Below are 19,926 nucleotides of genomic sequence, written 5' to 3' on the forward strand. Positions count from 1 at the left end.
GGTACATACATAAAGCATCCCTTCCCTCTTCCATCGCTCAACACCCCACACCCCCTTGTGCCACCCTACGGTGGGAGATGAAGTACATATTTCCACACTTTTTCCGCACGCTTCCGCTGTGGTGGTGGCTGAGAACATTTGCACCAAGAACTGAGAAAAAGGCGGCACCATCTTGAGGCCGAGAAAAGCGAGGAAAAAACTCTCTGCAAAACGGCGAAAAAATATTTACCCGAGATCCTATCAGTGTATCCGTGAGTGTGGGTGTGTGAGCGGGTGGGGAATTGAGTAGAGGAGCGCTAGTATTTCCTTTTCTCCTAGTCACCCTACTGAAATAAAGGAGCTATGTCTTAAGGTTATTTCTCAGGAAATATACAACTTCTTTACAAAAAGTAGTCAAAAGGATTGTTTTTCTGGAAAGAAAGCCTCTCTGCTGCACTCAAAAACGGTTCGAAGGAACCTTCATTCCATGGTGGTCCCTTAATGTTGTTTTTCAAAGATACCGTGCTGTTTTCTTCACAGCCTCCTAAGCAATCTACGTCCAGTAACCGTCTCTCAGCAGAGTCCAGCGCTACCCATCTCTCTACACTAACATTAGCACAGCGATGCGATACCCTCCCAGTTGGAGAGCCACGACGAGCTCGCTCAAGAGCGTCGATTGTGGCCAGCAAGGACTTCAAAGACGGCAGTCAAAAAGGTACAAACCTGACAGTGGAATGGAAAAAAGAACAGAAAACGCGCTTCAATCTCGTCGATTCCGAGCGAGATAGGACGAATCGGCGAAACTAATGGCGAAAAAAGTATACACCCCAACAAAGAAACGTGAAGACGTGCGCCCTCCTCTTCCCTCTCCGCTGTGCCCTGCGTTACATACCCGTGCGAAGCAAACGAGGACGATGAACCAGCAACCGAGCGCGATTGCTATATTCGTCCTTTTCGTCCTTTTGATGCGATGTCTTTATCTTCATCTTCCATCCTTTTACAGGAAGCTCACCTCGCCTCGCGTCTTGGAGTTGGCGCGGTCGCACGGACTTTTTTTGCGCACTGCGAGAGCGCGCTTCTTTCATTGCCAGGAGCGCACACACACACATACACATACACACCAAAGGCGTTCGTCGCTTGGATTGCTTGGATTCGTTTTCTTTTTATGTTGCGGGAAATGGCACAACCTGCAAAAAGTGTTGGAATCACACAGCGACAGCGCAGCAGGACGCAAAGTGTGTGCGTCTGCGAGCCCCATGTACACAGAAAGCGTTCCTTCATCTCATCGTTTTTTTCTTTCTTCTTTCTTCTCTTTCCCTTCTCACTCACATCCATCTCACGATCGCTAAGAGCGGGAGAAAGTGAGCCCTCACCGAAGAAACGAAATCTCTTGCGAATTGGTGCTGGTTTCTCACCAAACGTCGACGCCGTCCTTTACCAAGTCACCGTCGTCCTTGCGCGCTGGTGTGTTGGTGTGTTGGTGAATGTTTTCTTCCTGAGTTTCAGTCTCTTTTCGGTGCTTGCTCTCTCTCTCTCTCGCTTCCTTTCTCTCGCGGTCGCGCCTTCTCGCTCTCGCGCTCTCTCGCACCTATGCAACTCTCACTTTCTATCGCTACTTCTTTATCTTTCACCCCATCATTGGCGGCGGTGGCTTTCTCGTCCGCTCACTGGTGCCGGGTGGCGTGACAGAGATGGCACCAAACCGGGGAAAGAAAATGGAACATAAATAAAACGACGATTTCCCCCACCCGCCACGGGGCAGGGGTGAAGGATAAGACAGTTTTCACGAGAGAAAAAGCGTCGTTGTGAGAGTTGCCCATTTTCCCTTTGTTTTATGTCCGGATTGAGATGGTGTGTGCGTACGGGGTATGTAAGTATGCGTTGGGCTAGCTTTTATATAGCCCAGCAGTTCCAGCCAAAGGGGAAGGGGCATCCGATCCAGTCCCTTCGGTTGTGTGTAATCCTTGCTCGCTCGCGGTTGAAGGGCAAGGACGCGCTAGAAGGGAGGGTGCGCTGCTGCTGCTGCTGCAACGTATGTATGTAAATATTCTGGAGACGAATGTAATTTTCTTTTGCCTTTTGCTTCTTGCCCTTTTCCACGCTTCGCCTCCCTCGAGCTTGCCTTCCCTATGTACAAGCGGCACAATCCCTCTCGGTCGCTCCTTTTATTTCCTACACATTGCTACACGTTTCTTTCGCCCGGATGAGGGAAACACCCTTTTGTCCACTCGCCTCTCGTTGGACCGCTTGGCGGAAAGGGGGTTCAAGGCGAATTTTTCTTTCACTCTGCGTCTACACCAGGTCGCGCGCGCGAAGGAAGGGCTCATCGCGCGCACATAAACCGAAAGAATTTGGCGCCGCGCAGCTCACGGCTGCTGCCTGAGTTTTCGATTCGATGTCCTTTAGGACGGATCGGCCGGTGGTGGCCGAAGGAAAAATTTGCAACCCGCGTAGATCTCGCGCTCGCGTTGCTATATACGAAGGGCGTTTGGGTGTATGTGTGAGTGAATGTGTGTGGGTGTGTGTGTAGCTGGTTAGTGATAAAGCGCGATAAAACTGTACAATTGTGCGTGTATACATCATGCTAAGCGGAAGGATTCCACTGAGAAAAAAGCCCTCCCACTACCGCGCTGCCGTGAAAGAAAGTATTGCGCAAGGAGAAGGCAATAAGGAGTGGGATGTTCTCGGTCTTTTTTATAATTCTCCATCTCTTTCTCGCTCTATTTCTCTCTCTTTCCGGTAAAGGAGTAGAATTATTTTTTATTACCTTTTGCTTTCTTTCATTTCCCCAATTTTTTTGTGTTATTGCTACACGATCCCGTCGTCGTCGTCCTACTAGCGAACCACTACTATCAACCAACGGTGCGCCAACACTTTCACGGCTTTTTTTATTCGTTGTGCCTCTTCACGGAGGGCGCTGCTGCTGCTGCTCGTATTATATATTCGTCGTTTTTATTTATTTTTTAAATATACACACGGCGAAGGATCTTTAGCGCCCGCTGGTATATCCTTTCTTGCGAGGGCAGCTTCCTCGCTTGTAAGAAAGTAGAAAGAAACGATAGCTCTCGCATCCTTGCCAGAGCGCGTCTTCGTTTACTTTCGGCCGTTTTGCCGAATGGTGGTGGGTGTATTGGCGTGCATTTTTTTGTGTGTAGCCATTTCTTCGCTGCTCATTATTATTTCGCATTCGCCGAAAAACGGGAACAAGACATTCGGCGGACGCCTTCGAACTCATTCCGTGACGCAACACCGTGGCCAACGGATGAATCGTTTGCCTGGCTGGCATTAGAAATGATAAAAATCTAATGGTGAATAAAAAAACTGTGAAGTGAAATTGAAGTTGATAAAAAGTCCCTTCATTCCAGTGTGTTTTAGTTGAATTATCGCAAAGCAGTTTCTGTAAAAAGTGAGATCTTAAAAGACATTTTGTGTGACTTGGAAACCTAATGTAATGTAAAATTGACAAGTGTGTGATGAATGCAATAAGATGAAATATAGTGAAAAGTGTATAAATTGAAATTGTGAAACTTCAACACTCAAAATTATGTGAAATATTTTGGTAATGCAGTTTGAAGAGCCACCTTCCGCACGTATCTTTGCAGCAAACATGCCGTTTCGCCAGTTGAGATAACTAATCAGAAGGTAATTATATAATAATTAGAAATAATTATTGTAAAATTAATGGAACGTTTTTACAGATCAAATTTGGAAAGAATTCTTCAATTAAAAAAAAATATTTCACTCATGTTGTGTGTAATTTTGTTAACAAAACAAGATCGCTTTATTGAAAGCACCCTATAATTTTCGAATAATTCAATCGTTTTAAACAAGATTGTAACGTTCCCTAATAGTACATTATCATCGCGTGCTCGGTGATGCAGTACTTGTGACGTTGTTCATTAAACTTAATTTCAACATTAGCTACTGAATCAACGTTCAGGTCGTTACCCCCGATACGTATAAAAGCAAATTGATCATGGGATTGATTGTTTTTTTTACTAATTTGCTATCAACCTCCCCCTCCCCACGCACACACACACAGACACATACGGCATAGAGCAATCTATCGAATGCGCACATGATTGTTCGCAAGCAGGGCTTAGATGATTGTTTCCGAATATGCTTTGTTGTGTGCTTAGTCCCTGTTTTCCCATCTCTATTCCACTGGTACAAAGCGACCACTAGAGCCGCCGGTTGATCGATGGGGCGATGATGGCTGCGGCAAGACGGGCAAGAGTTCAGTCATTGCGGAAAGAAGGCGAAGCTGCTAAACGTTGCATTTTGGTTTACCACACACATCGTTGCATTTTTATTGCGAGCGGTAGGAAATGATTAGTAGTGAAAGGATTTCTGGATGATTTGCTGGTGAAATAACGCATTCGTCAATGTTTCATCGGTATTAAGCTGAGAGATTGCATATGTATTTGTTACACAGAAATATGAAAAACCAAATAATCGGCATTCGAATTTTAGTAGTTTAACGAACATGATTTTTTGCTTCGACTTCCTTTATATGAAAGTTTACACGTTTTATAAGCTTAAAACTTTTCGAAAACCCTCATTCATTTGTAGTAAGTTTTTTTTGGTTTGAGCTCAGATTCTTGTACAACGAGTAGGTAAATTTGCAACAATTTATGCACTTTTCCATCCACTTTGCTAACGATCCGTGTCAAAATAAAACTGATAAAAAGGGATAGAATGTGTGAACACGCTTCGAAGACCACACCGTTTCGAACGAGAAAGCGAGCGAGCGAGCGAGTAGAAGAAGTGCGAGATAAAACAGCAAAGCGAAAAAACGGGATGGAATGCCTGTTGGGAAGAAAGGAAAAAAAATCCGTTCCTGAACTAGAAACGCTCCGCGTTCGTAATGCCCACGCAAGGATACGGAGGTCACCGGGTGTACCCAACAAGCGGCCACCATGTACCATCGCAATTGCGCGTCAAATGTATATGTTTTCTGTTTATATATAATCACACACGAGCGCACCAGCAGCTTGCCCCCAAACACACGACAGAAATGCATAAAAGAAAATGGAGTGAGATCGATTTGCATAGAAAGTAAGAGACGCAAAAAGAGCGAAGAAGGCCGAGAGAGAGAGAGACGCACACACGCACACACACACAGACATGCAAAAAGAGTGCAATAATGAGCAAAATGAGGAGAAATAGCGCAAAAAAACAACGCACGCACGTTTTCCTCTCGAATGTGGCTCGCTGCGTTCGCCGATGCATCGGTGCATCGCGGCAATAAATTTCAAAGATGTGCACAGGCGAGATGCAGCGCCGAGTTGGCTAATGTGCGTACGCACCCACACTGCGATGCAGCTGCCATACCGCAGCGGTGTCTGGGCAGGGAGAGTGGCGGAGCAGGAACGATGGCGGGATGATGGCATGCTGCTGCGAGGCGCGCCGAGCGTAGGGCAAAAAGAACGCAAGTGCAACCGCGGACAGGATGCGGCAGTTGCAGTACAACCCGGGGAGTATGTGTGAGCGTGTGTGTCTGTGTGCGGGAGCTGATCCTTCGCTCACGCCTTTTGCTTTTTGCAATCTATTTTTTCTCCGCCACGATGCCACGACTTTTTGCTGCCTGTCGCCTCCGTGGACCGAGGCGGTGTGCGCTTGTGGCGTGGTCCAGCACGGCGTCAGTGCACAATTACCAGCGTCAGGGATAGGACCGGAGCAGCATCAAGACCAGTAGCAGTGCAGCAGGGATGTGAACTGTGGCACGAGGCCCTCCGGTCCGGATCCTGACCTGGACCTGGTGTTCTGCGTGCGGATCGATGTAAGCGCCTGGGAAGCATCCGTGGAGCACACCACACCGTTTCGTCTTTGCCTCGATTGTTCCGTTGCCTTTTCGCGGGTCATCCCCCCTATTACGGGTACGTTGATGCAATTGTGGGGTTGTTTTGCGTCCCTTTTTGCACACCAAAGGTTTGCGCTTCGCATGAGTTTTGTATTTTCTGTGCCGAGTCGCAACGCGTCTAACGCACTGGACAGACGTTTGCTTCTCGTTAGGGTAAGATGGCAACATTACAGTGATGATTTTATTAAACTTTTTTTTTGTCTTTTTTTGTTTTTTTTCCAGATTCTTCGTAACGTATTATAAGGAAGGAATATTTCTCACAAACTACCACCACCTTCGATGTGTGTCGATATCCTGGCAAATCGTCCCAAATCCAATACAACTTCAAAAACAACTCCAACTCTCGGTAACTTTCTTAGGTTTCCAGTACGAATTTGTGCTTGTAGTAAAAGAACGAACTCATATTGAATTTGAAATTCTCCATACGTGTGCTCGCACACACATATGGACATCGTTTGAAATCAGCTGCTGCTTCTGATCTTGCCCTCTCGAAATCTTGTCACTTTGCCAAGGACGACCACGACGACCAGCAAAAGCAAAGGAGCTACAAGCTACGGAGGCAAACGAGCACGGATTATATACTTTTGGATACACCTAACGACCACACACACACACACACACCCTCACGCACCACATACGACGGGAGGGGGGTTGGAAAGTTGAGGAAAATCAAACTATAGCAAAACTTGCCAAACGGCGGATGCGGTCATAAAGGAACGCCACGTTCTCTCCGCGCGTTCTGTCATCGTCCACCCGATACCAAGGAGCAGAGAGAACGAGATCCCACACTACTACACAAACTACTTTACCCACACACTAGCATTACTACTACTACTCTACCCTGTACTAACACCATCACTAGTGCGAGCACCATGACGACAGGAGCAAGGCTTTGATGACGGGAGAAGATAACTACGATGGCGAGCAAGCTTGACTCCGTTGCACAGTCGGAAAGCTACGGCGCTTGAGACGGTCGTCTCGAGGAAAGTAAAACAAGGGAACTCTCTGCCAGACGTCGGTCTAGGGAACGGTGGCCGATGGCGAGGATGGATTTCGAATGTAAAAGTGCGTGCATCTATCAGTGCTTCTTGGGCCGGTGCGAACGTTGGAAAAATCTACCAATGCCAACGCATTGACAGTGACGGTGTGTGCAACGAATGGTGTGCAAGACAGGGCTATTATTATTGTAGGCTTGCAGTTGAGGGAGAGCGGTCAAATAATAAGTGCTATTGTGCGGAAGAAAAGAGTGTGCAGTGTGGCAATACAAAGTTCCATATCCGTTAGTGTAAGGAAAGCATGTGATAAATAAAAGGTGTGTGTGTGTAGTTCGAGCAGCAAACAGTGAATTCGAATAACTACGACGGTCGGTGTGTTTTACGGGTTATAAGTAAATATCTATCGGCACAATACTTTACGTTAACCGGGAGCAACATCCAGCACGAGAACGGTGCAAACATCTTAGCTCTCGCGTTCTAGTCGGTGGAAGAGAAAAGTAATCAAAAAACCGCATCCTAACGCAACCTCATTTGTATTAAGGGCTTTTTTAAGTGCTAGATTAGGGTAAACAAAACGCAAGTGCAATAAGTACGTACCACACTCACTGCAACTGATTAGCTAAATTTCATCCAAAAATTGTTCCTCCTGTCCTATATATGCGATTCAGCAACGTTGGCACAAAAATCGTACCGTGATTTTGTGCGCAAAAAGGACGGCTCGCGCGAAAAAGAGGGGCCACCCCAAAACCAAAGAAACCACTGCGAAGGAACGAGCCAGAACGAGCGCGCGTAGAGCGAGAACGATTCTGCCCGCTTCTTGCCTCAAAAGGCAAGAAACGCACCATTTTCTTGCGCAGCATTTCGATCTTTGCGAAGAAAATCTTCATCTTCATCTCGACTGCGCGGCCCCGCCGTACCGAGCCAGGGCTGGGAAGTTGAGATGCAAATTGTTCAGTTTCGGCACTACCGGCCTGTATCTTTTACCACTACTACAGCACGACACCAAGAGGCGGACTACTCGCACGTACACACAGACACACCAGCAACGACGGGGCGACACAGGCGAAAGAATGCTTCGAGCTGCGGAACAATTACTTCGCAATGTTTTAGGGAGACGAATAATGTTTAGCTAAAAAAACATGTTTTATATCTGTTGACCATCAATCTGTGTACCATGCGAGTTTTTGCAACACGTCAATCGTAACGTAAAGAGCACGTTCATTAGCAAAAACAAAAATTGTCCAGCAAACAATCAGCCCGGTTTTATAAAATACACAAAAAACTGGAAGAAACGGATAAAAGATTCAGGAAGTTCATGACAAAACGCAAACGCATTGGCCAAAGAAACTAGTTTGCTAGTACTAGAATACTAAAGCAACACTTAGCAAACGGAATGCATTAAATTTGACTGATTCGAGAAGGTAGCAAAGTTCTTTAACAATTATTTATTACGACGATAGAGGAAACAGTTTGGTACTGGTACGTTTCCTCGTTTATATTTTCATCAAGAGTGAACGAGAGAGAGAGAGAGAGAGAGAGCAACTATTGTGCAACGAATAGGAATAAAACAACAAAATGAAAGAGTAAGTAATCACATCCTATTAGTTTCAACCCTTTTTCCTAGATATATATTTTGTTCTTATTATTTTTTTTTCTTTTTTTCTCGCAATCTGCACATAGAGCCACAATGATCGATGCATTCGACACGGCGGATTTTAATCCAGAGCTGATCCTGTCCAGTGTGTTTCTGGATCCCGGACTAGATTTTGTTACCAACATCGACGATCTCAGTGACAATAGCATAGCGGCCGATCTGCTGCAGCAGCTGGGTAACTCCATTTTCTACCCAGAAACTTCAATCGCAACGAATATTAGCAACGGCGGGATTGCAGGGCTGGCCGAAACCATCCCACAGCAACAACATGCACAACACCAACAGCAACAACACCACAATCATCAACATCAACAGCAGCAGCAGCAGCAAGTGCTGTTGCAACCTTCCATGGTTTCGACAAAAGGGCGAGACACCATTGAGGTGAGTGATACACAAAACAATGCTTATTTGTTTCTTAAATAAGTAAAATTAAAATTTTGAAACGCAAGTCTCAACTTGTGGAAGTTGTCTTCAAAAATAACGACAGGATTATGATAACGATCGCATCACTTACTAGGCGTCTCCATCGTATATTTTTCTTATTTTTGTACAATAGCAACTCCTCATCATTAATCGCTTTTCCTACTATGTTTATCATTTTTTGCTCCACAAGTATCGCCTACGAATTGGTGAGTGTGGTACTTTTTCGGCGTTTTTTGTTGCCAACTTCAGTTGATGCTGATTCGTTTATGCTACGCGCGTGTGTAGTTTTTTAGTGAGTGTCACGTTGTTTTCCGATAGGATTGGTTGGTGTCGTTCCGTATATTTCGATTTTTTTATTAACTACTGCGAAGAGCGCTTTTTTGCCCTGTTCCTTGTGCAACGTTCCTAATTGGACGACTTCAGGACCACACAACTTCCCCGAAAAAAAAATCATTAAAAAAGTTGTTTCCCAGTTGAAACAAGATTTTGTAAAATAATAGAATGATTTTCTTATTTCCTTCAGTTTTAAATTAGCAATACGCTTTACCAGCACCATGCAACCGTAAAGAATTGCTTGCATTACAATCTTTCCCCTTTTGTGTTTTGTGGTTTGACTTCACAAATCGTCATCAGGGGACGAGGACGTAAAGGTACGTTTCTTTTCTTCAGAGTGGAGCGCTCCACGTGATTCTCCTCTCCATCGAACACCGTTGCTGGCTGGTTTTCTACTACCCCTGCTCATATCAATACACATACACATACAACCACACACACACACATGCACACTCTGTCTGTACACCTACGCACTCATACAGCGAAGCAGCGTGTGGTATATAGGGAAAGTAACAAAACTCAATCTATGCACGAAACACACCCGATTCGTTCCGTCCGGAACCGGAAAATAATGAGAGCTGGCAGCCCCAGCAGAGCTAAACTCTTTCACTGCAGCTTAGATCATGGTGGAAGATTCCCGCTCGGCTCGGCCGGAGACTCTTGCCGTGCGTGTTTGTATGCGTATGCGTTTGCACACACAGTGAAGCATGCCACTTGCGAAGCGATAACACCCAATACATAATGAACACTGGGCGAAACAACCAAAGTGCAATGGCGCTGACGTGTGCAAATGCACACATGCACCGGAGCGTTGGCTGCTGCACCACCCAGCTGCCCCAGCGGCAGCCGGCCAGCACGCTCGGTGCATAGGATTTAAAAGTGCGTGAGCAGCAAGTGCATCATCCGCTGTCATTGTCAACGCTCTTTTATGCGTTTTCTCCTCTGCAGATTTGCAGTTTGCTCACACACTCTCCCATCTCATTTGCACGCTGTCTGTTTTTCCACCACCATAGTGCCGTCTCTCGGTGATTCTCTTTTTCTCCCATGCTGCCACGGGTGGGATTTCGCTGGTTTGGTGCACAGTTGTGTGCGTGTGCATCCAGTGCAAGGACGAAGAAGCAAGTGCCAAAAGGGAAACAGGAGAAGATAATGTTCCAACCCCGTGCCGTGACTGACCTCCTGGCGTGTTGTGCTTGGATCTAACAACACGTTTCGAAGGACCAAAGGACGCTGGAAGCCCGGAGGGAAGCGAGCGGGAGGATGATTATATTGTAAGTGCAAATGCATTCGCACGCACTCGACGCACATAGTCGGTGCATTCGGGCCGTTACCTCTGCACGGGGCTCTGGCAAACTCTTTCCACACCCATACCAATACGAACGAACAGCGTGATTCGCAGCTCAAGCTCGGCGGTCAGCATTATGTGCGTAAATGTCCCTGCTTGATGGAAATCATCCAGCCTGGGGTGGGCGACTTGCAGCGGTAAGGGGCACCCCTTATGTCTCCGTTCCCAGTGCCTCGTGGACCCTCCTCCTTCGGATGTATTTTTGATGCAATTTTTGCCCTGCATTCCCCTGCAAATCCTGTCTCAAACCCAAATGCCCCGTATTTTCCAGTCACGTTGCAACGCTGCTGCTGCTGGGGGGATTACAAGAGCAGCTGCTTGATTTGTGGCTCTGCTTCGTTTAGTTTTAGCCCTTGGACACTTATCTTTATATAACCCAGACCTAATCCTAACCCCCAACAAATGATGGATGGGACTATTGCTGTACGATTCAATTGAAAACGAAAATGGTTTTTTCATTCAATTATCTCCGGCATGTGCTTTGAGAGCGTTAGTGTTACTTAAATTTCACCCGAAACGTTCTTTATACTATTTTGAATGATTTTAACGCCTCAAGAAATGTTTATTCTTTGTATATATACTGGTTATGTTGCGATTTTGCGCGAGCAAGCCAGAAAAAGAGAAATTGAGCTCGTAGCACGAGTGAGTAGAAAATAAATCGTCCCATTTTCCGATTTCATCACAAGACGACGAGGGGAAGAAGTACGGGGCGGCGAGAGGAACGGGTAAGGTAAAATAAATAAATTAAATATGCGTACGCGTGCGATGGTGTGCGTTGTGTGTACGCACACACCCATTTCAATTTCAGTACCACGCTCACTCACCCTTCCCCGGCTCCCCGTTGCTCCATCTTAGCTCGGGAAAGGGCTGAGCTTAATTTATAGAAAATATACCAACATGGTTGCTGATGGATGCATCCACAGCGATGAAAAGGCACGCGGTTCAATGCAAGCCAAAAACTAGAAAAGTTGTAAACCCGAGGGCTCCCTTGTGAATTGTACTGTTTTTTTGGAAAGCTGGCGGTGTCGGGGGCACTTGCAGACATGAGTTGCATAGAGACGGATTGGGTGTGTCTGTGTGTGTGTAAGTGGAAAATATACTCTCAGCCAAAGTGCGTAGCGGTTGAGCCGAGGAGAAGTGCGTACTTTGCGTAGAATGCAATTTCCCGATCCCGTAAATGAAAAACTCAACTAAATTGCGTAAGGGTCAGGGAGCGTTGTACTTGACGAAGCCTACAGAGCTCGTCTCAACGCGTTTTACTGACAGCTAGCGTCAGGCATAGGTTAAAAGGGAAGAGACCTATGATTTAAATGAACAACGCAATGTAATTTAAGATATCTGATGTAATTCTTCTTGTATGCATTTTGTAGTAGAATCCCCGTTTGGAAGTGTATGAGAGAAAACAAACCATAATACAGACAAACCAACAAGTATGAATTGCAGGTTGAGCTGCGATCAACAAAGGCTTTTTTTTTAATTAAACAAGAACGTTGAGGATTTACTATTACAATTATTATATTACAAGTGATCTGACGCTGACTCGTGAATAAGCCAAGTGCTCAACGCCAGTAATCTAATCAACACCAGTCCAGACAGTGTCCTTTCTTTTCCAATGAACGTGTCGCTAAGCCAATTTTCGTAATATTACGCGCGGAAAAACAGCTTCAAATTGGTGTAACATAAGCGCGGCTTAGTTCTTCATTATCAGCGCTCAACAATTAAACTCGTGACCCGTGGCTCAAGTGGGGAGAACGGGGGACAAAAAAAAAACGAATTGTCACAACTCATACACAGGTCGCTGTTTTCAATTCACGGTATATATGTATGCTTGGAGTTTTACAATTGGCTGTCCGCGAGAAGTGAGAAGTATGAAAACATAATTTGATAAAAATATCGTTTCATTGAAACAGTCCTACCGGAACATATCCGCTTTCAGTCGTGCGTCTCTCAGGCCAGTCCAATGTTTACCAAACAAATAATATAAATGTTAAAATGCTGCTATCTGACGATAGTCGCAAGCAAAGAGCTCAAGCACACACACGCACATAGAAACGTACGTGTTTTGTCAGGGAAAAAGGGAATCTCATCTGGTCCTTAGGACAGCAACACGTACTAGAGCGGAAAATAAATTTTAAAATATATTTTCCGCTGGATAGCACATAGTAAAGCATAAGTGGAAAGTAAAAAAACAGAAGCACACACACTCACAGGAACATTCAACCCATTCCACGATCTATCGAATTATATTTTGCTGGTCCTTTTGAAAGCACTGGCACCGTAATAACACTTTCTGCAGAGCATCACATCTCTCAAGTCCTGCTTATAACACGCTTGGACCTTGGTCCTTTCCTCTTATACACATAATAAAAGCGAGTTCAGCACGCTGAGGATGAAGTATTTCGTCGGAAAAAATCTGATTCTACACACTGCCGTTTTAAAAACATCGTTTTTTCACTCCTCTTTCTCCTTTTACGTAGGACTGTTTCGCTACGCTTTAAAACATTGGTGTGTGTTTTTCTGGATGAGTTTGATTGGACGAGATTAATTCTATATTTCAACATTAAAATTCAACAAAAAAAACCTATAAAAGTTTTTATTGAAATTAAAGGATTTGCAGAAAGATGTTCCTACTGGCAGAAATGATAGCCAGAAAAAAAACGCGTTCACTCAGTGGAATCGGCTGCAAAAAAAAGGCCTAGCTCACCATAAAACTGCCCGTTTAGATGGGTTTCCCATTTGCTGGTGAAGTGAAGTTCCTCGTCGCTGCCCGTATCTCGCCCATACAGTACACACGGGCGACACATATCACTCGGACATATTTGCACAAGTGAAGAAGATACACGCCCACAGCATGCTGCTGCTGCTCATGTTGTTTCACATAATTTTTATTCAATTTTCTGTATGTTTTTATGAATCTTTTAATTTTACAGAATTAATTGAATTTGCACCAACCGTCCGGCACCGACGGCGGCCGTAGTAGTAGAAGCCAATGGACTCGCCGTGTCGTAGGGACAGTGGATTTTTACACGCACTGTTGTGTCTGTGATACGTCCCTTTTTTTTTGTTGGTGCTCTCATCGCGTTCCTTTGGATTTTTTATTTGCCCAAAACCATGAAATGTCTCGTGAGTTTGTTTGCCACAAACGGTAGGTTGGAACCGTTGGACGGATGCATACCGCGAAGGCAAACCGACAAAATAAAGACATGTAAAGCTGAACGACGAACGGAAGCATTGCAGGACTTTGCGATTTTGGAATTTTTGTGTAGAGATATTTCATTATCCAGCTGGTCAATGGTGTGCCTGGTCTGTTTATTGAGCAAGTTCATCAATGTTTGTTTGTTTGTTTTTTTTGTGTTATGGATTTTCCCTTCGCTATCATTTATTATCCTCGTTAGCGAGCGGTTAATGGGTTTTGTTTCTATTCTGCTCTGTCGAAATGAAACCGAACACGACCAGCGTATAAATTGAGAATTGGGATGTATAGTTTCATAACCTTGCCGAACAGCAAATCGATATTAAAGCTGAAGCGTAATTTAAATGAGGAATCGATCCCAACGGAGCAAATCGGTACGACCCTCCTGAAAGGACTACTAACTACTACTGTGCGGCGATTGATTGTGAAAAAGCGAAACATGCCAACTTTCACTATCTTTCGACCGCTTACTCCAGCCAGCAGAACGATGATTCTGTGGACGATCCAAATGCCAGACTGGGCAGACTGGGCCGCATCCTTCTGCTCAAACGCCGTCCATTTCCCGCCCTGCCGTCAGTTCAGCGAATTCGACCGTCTTGCATCATAAAAGTCCGATAGAAACCGATGGTATGTTATTTTGGAGCGAGATTAGGGGCTCCAACCACAGGTACACCAAAAAGGTAGATGATGATCGACAGACTGGACCGGCCTGGAAGGTGAATCGAACGCACACATATAAAGTAGCTTTTAGGTAAAAGTATGCTTCACTGCATCTTCCGTGTAAAATGTGATAGATGATGCTACTGCACGTGCCAGGTTTTAAATTTTATCCTCATCCCATTCCGATGTCTCTCCTCTTACCGAATTTACCTATTTCGAATCGAATAGTTCAAATAGTAGTCCCTATATAATTTAAGTGTTTTCCAAAAACCGGCATATTTACGGGCAAAATTGTAGTAAACACTAGCTTTAAACAGTATCAATTGCCTCTGCAAGAAGGATAGTACCGTCTGTATGGCGGTGCAACAAATTGGATAATTTCGGTGGGCGCAAACGTCAGCCATTACCGGTGTATGACTTCCTTGACCTAATTTGCCGTCTGACTGACTGGGGAACAGGATAGCTAGCCGCTAGCACCAAATGACTGAATACAACCCCAAAATTTAACATTTGCAAGTATAATTCTGCAAGTATAATTTGACCCTAGGGTCGCCGCCATCCCAACACACTAGCCAAACAGTCATCATTCGCCACGCTGTGCGAATGCTCACGAATGGCGAAGTTCGTAGTCAGCTACTGAGCGAGCGCGCGCGGGAACGTTCAGTGTGCTTGTGGGTGCCGTATAAACCGTCGCATGTGTGGGATAGGCCGGCTGGTCATGCTATAGCCACCACGCTTTCCCCTGCTAGCACGTGCACGTATCAATTGCACCCCCAAAAACCGGCATCGGAAGCGCAAAGGTAAAAGTCGCCGGGGTCTGGCACTTACAGACGCTGCCGCAGCCGGAACGGAACTCGCGGCCCACTCACATTTGCACAACCGAACGACGAACTCCGACGTGCATCCACGGCGCGTCCTCAACATCGCTCAAAGCATCGTCGTGTCGCGAATGCAAGCATGCATCACATTGCGGCTTTGTGGAGCACAGAATTACAGGAACAAAACAAAACTGCCAAAAAACATAACCCTCAATCCGGCGCCAAGGAGCCAGGGCAAAACGTTGTGCCGAAACGCCGGGCGGGGTAGGATTCACTTGACTGCTGCTCGGCGACTGTGCGAACAACCACGTGCCCCACGTGTGCGGCGGCATTCGTACGGCGTTTTGCGCCAAATATGACCGCCTCGCAAAGGAAGGCTGGCTGGGTCACACACAACATGACTTCCTGCTGCTTTTGCCGTCTGCCGCTCGTGCCACGAGACTGGCGTAAGAACAGCCCACACTCTCTCTCTCTCGCTCGCACGGTTCCAGTGTCTGATGGGCTACTTTCTCTTTATTTTCTCTTCGTCATCGGGGTGCAGCAGGGAGCCGACAGCGTGTGCCATACGCGACACATTTGCCGGCGTCTTTTCCGGTGGCGTAGCATTTGGCAAGCAGGAACGCCAGCAGCACGCCACGGTCACCGCGTGCCCACACGGCCTGTGCCTGTCTGTAGAAAGTGTGTCACCGATCAACCACTTCCCGCGTCGTGGTCATGCACACGTTCCCACACAGCGGGACGGAGTCAAGGGAGGGAACGATTGGTGTTGCAGGTTAATCCGTTTGCCAAAATTTTCCCATCCAATTCTCTTCCCCCCCAAAAATTGCAACAAGTAAAGCGTGCCGGCGTGCAGACCCACCGCTGCACATACATATATATCCTGCACTGCAGAGCGTTGCAGTGGATTTAGGCACGTTTTTTAAACTTTGTTTACACTCTCTTTTTTTCGGCCTGTTAATTGCATTGTTACGGTACACTTCCGGCACCGACAAGGGGCAGGGCATATGCGAAGCAGAATGCGCACATGGTGATGTGATGCCACACACACACACACACACACCCTCGCTAGCCACACAGGACGATCGGTGATGTGCAGTACGTGGATGTTGTAAGCCGAGCTGTTACATTGTTGGCGTCCACACCACCGAGCAGGAGACACATAGTGTAATTTAATTGATCTTCCCCATATGGGCACGGGTCAATTTCGTTAACGGCTTTCTTCTGTTGATTGTCGATAGGCCAATATCTGATTACGGTTTCCCTTTTTCTAACTGCGAGTGATGGGCGATGTTAAAAATTAGTCCTGAATATGATGTGAGTTGCAACCGTGTGAATTTGTACGAAAAATTCGGCTTAAATTGAGTACCTCGATTACTGCATTACATTTAAAGGCATTTCATGGCTTTAAATGAATAGCTGTCGTGTCTGCAAACAATTTCAAAAACACCAACAAAAAAATCATTCATTCAAGTGTCGGTAGAACAATATTCACCGGTTGGTCCGTGTTCATCCCTTTCGGCTCTTTTTTTTCTATTTCCCGCACCGAATTTATCACGTCTTGCATAGCTTCCTTTCCGTAACGGTAACAAAAACACGCGACGGATGGCGCATTCACACCTTCTTTTTTTTGTGTGTGCATTTTGTTCCGGATTCACCCGTTACACGGTCAAACCGTCCGGACGGGGAAAGGACAGAAAAAGCAGCCAAAATCCGGAAGGACCCATACCCGATGGATGGAAGAGAGCGAACAGTGTGAAGAGAATGAAATTAACTCATTCAAAGCCATAAAATAAACCACCAGGTTTTGGGGAGTAAAGGATTGAATGCACACACAAAAAATGGGCACACACACACACACACCAAACCACACTGTGTTGTGATAAGTCGAGTCTTTTTGGATGGAATGGTGTGGAGGATGAACGGCACACAGCGGTTGAGCAAAAAAAGAGGCACGAAATTAACTAAAAGCGTAAAAATACTGTCCGAGGATGAAGGACCATGCGAGGCGAATGTAGCTAAACGCAACCATCCGTAGGATGGGGTTGTTCTCGGTAAGATGCGCCTGGGGGATTTTTCTTTACCGGTCGAAAAACAGCTCTAATCTTCCGTCCGGTACTGGTGGTGTAGGGTAAATTTTAGCCACTACGGTACTGTTGTGATTTTTCTTTTTAACCAGTGTGTGTTTTTTAATGCTTTTTATCAATATGCCTGCCACACACCGGTGTGTGTCGTACCATCCTTTGCTGGTGTTTTGGTGGAACCTTTTGTCTTAAGCCTCGTTGGTGAGCATGTATTTTTTACGACTTACTGTTAGAACAAGCGTGGAAGTATTTTAGCTTCCCTTGAACCTATTTTTTCCGTCCATTTGCACTAACATGAACATACAGACAACGAACGCTAAGAGCTGCTAATCATTTTGCTATTTGCTACTGCTACATCTACAGCATACATTCATTTTTTGTTTTGAGTAAAAAAGCCGTTCCCATGCCCAAGAAAGAACCTAATGGATAGTAAAGTGCGGTTGTAAACAATTATGAAACCGAGTTTTCAACCCAAACAGGACACGCAGCAACACTTTAAGGTGCGATGGAGCATTAGAGATTTCGTGAGTGCATGAGTTTGGTTCCCTTTTTTCCCGAGGTTGGGCTTAACAGGATTATGAATTTAATTGAAAGTATAAAGCAGTCCATTGCACACATGTTTACAAAACAATTGCTATCTTCAAATTGATTTTAAAAGCTGCATTTGCAGGGCATAAATATGGTTTAATTTATCTACATTTGCTGCACCTCAAATACGCTACCAAAGTAAGAAGGCGTATCCTTTGTCCCGATCTTGCGCTTATCACAGATCACGTTTCCATTTTACCTTCCCGTCCTAAACCTATCCTATCGCAAATGTACTTCCAACATCCTTTCGGGGGACAAAGAGGTATGAGCTGAGCTGTATCCTCCATTCTTGTATGCGTTTTCGCGGCAAGCGCGCTTTTCCCCTTCGTTGATTCGCTGGTGGAAACTTTTTTCTTCTCTCTCCCATCTCGGGGCAATAGTTTCGTTCTCTTTCTATCACTTCTCGCTTGCTGCCGACGAGCGGCGTGCAATGCTTCTATGCTACCCTTCCCCTTCGATAGTATCGTTGGTTAGCGAACCGAACCACGCCGGGTCACTCTCTGTACATTTTTCCTAACGTCGTCCCATCCAGGAATGTGCTATTGCACACGCAGGGAAAAACAACGCAGAAAAACTCGAGAACGACCAGCCCCTTTTATTTCGCGTACGCTGGAAAGCCCGACCCCTACCCTCCTCGGATCACATCCCTTCACGTGTTGTCATATGCGTGTGCGTGTGTGTTTGTGTGTGTGCATGGCGGCAGCTATCCTCATTGGGCCGAGCAGCAAGCTCTCCGCGTGCGTCGGACTTTTTAAATAGAGAAACTAAAAATCTACAGCGAACCTAAGCTCGATAGAGGATGCGCCAACGGTGCCCACGACGTATTGGACACGTATGTGCCAGTGTAACAAAAACTATTTGCATCACACGAGTCCAGAAAAAAAAGAACACATACGCACCATACATACACACCAGCGCATTTTGTGCAGTGCAAATGCAAGCGAGAAATGTCGGATGGCGGACAAAAAAGGCTCCTCCGGCAGGCAGCGCTAGCCATCCTGATCGCCACACGGCTGCCTTTCCCGCGGCGGCCGTTAGTGTGAGTGAAATAAAAATATCGCACGAAACATCGGGAGGCTGCTGCTGATGCCGGGTCGGGGGTCCGGTTTTTACCGAGCCTTTTTCCCGGGGTGCATTTTCTAGTTCGCAACGCGCACTAACACACAATACAATCGCGAGCGAATATAATCCACCGGCAGTGCGTGTGCGTGTGTGTGTGTGCTGAGTGGCAAGTAAAAACAAAAAAGAAAAATACGCACACCACCACGCCAATGACTTAGCATGGGGGGGATGGCATGCAGTTGCATCTGCATCTGTGCACGCTCATGTGCGATTGTAGCCACCCGGGACACTACCGCGAGGCTGCTTTCGTTGGTTTCTATCCACCCACCGACACTCACCACCGTTGTAGCCCAACGTGCCTACGCTACTGGGAGTTTGGGAGTGGGAGTTGTTGGTGGTATTGGATACACTCCCCCTCCCCCTTCCTTTCCACCGATGCACAGGTTCAATCAATGCATTGAAAAAAGATGGCTGATGGAAAAATCGACAGCCTTCCGCAGCAGCAGCAGCAGCAAGACCGGGCGCAGGCTTTTCCTTCTGGCTCTATCCTCACGAACCATCCTCATCCACACACCATCGTGCAGCGGCGGCGGCGCTGACCGACCGGGTTCGGGAAAAACATGTCTACATTTTTCCCGTCACGCCGTGTGCGCCAGCGCGCAGTCAACTGCTCGGTGCTCGGTGGCAGTCCAGCGTTGAAGCGGGCGTTGTTGCTTTTTTTTGCTTCTTCCTCTCAATACCCTCGCTCTCTCTCTCTGTGCAGTCCCAAGTGGGTTTCGCCAATCGTGTACGGGCCGGTGCATTGGGCTCGCAGCAGCACTGCATTTGCAGCCCTCCAAGCACCTATGTTTAGGCACTGAGTGTGTTTGTGTGTGTCTGTGTGTGTATATTGCACTTGCTTTCACGGATGCTGTGTACTAGCGCGTGGTTAG

At 46.2% G+C, this 19,926-nt stretch overlaps 1 protein-coding gene across 4 annotated transcripts in view; it reads left to right on the forward strand.

The window, feature by feature from the left end:
- The first annotated feature begins 1,797 nt into the window (after positions 1 to 1,797).
- The window catches only part of LOC133393282 (uncharacterized), a 28,499-nt gene continuing 10,370 nt past the window's right edge, over positions 1,798 to 19,926 (forward strand). Inside the window, exons 1-4 of one of the 4 annotated variants that reach the window (XM_061657529.1) lie at positions 1,798 to 2,479; positions 3,345 to 3,621; positions 6,065 to 8,420; positions 8,518 to 8,872. In XM_061657529.1, coding sequence (XP_061513513.1) covers positions 8,413 to 8,420; positions 8,518 to 8,872 — 363 coding nt within the window. In that variant the 5' untranslated portion in view covers positions 1,798 to 2,479; positions 3,345 to 3,621; positions 6,065 to 8,412. Of the gene's footprint in view, positions 3,622 to 5,467; positions 5,859 to 6,064; positions 8,421 to 8,517; positions 8,873 to 19,926 lie in introns of those variants that run through there. The other 3 variants (XM_061657530.1, XM_061657528.1, XM_061657531.1) reach the window with 3 other exon arrangements.

Source organism: Anopheles gambiae, chromosome 3 (assembly GCF_943734735.2).
Source record: "Anopheles gambiae chromosome 3, idAnoGambNW_F1_1, whole genome shotgun sequence".
Classification (NCBI taxonomy): Eukaryota; Metazoa; Arthropoda; class Insecta; order Diptera; family Culicidae; genus Anopheles; species Anopheles gambiae.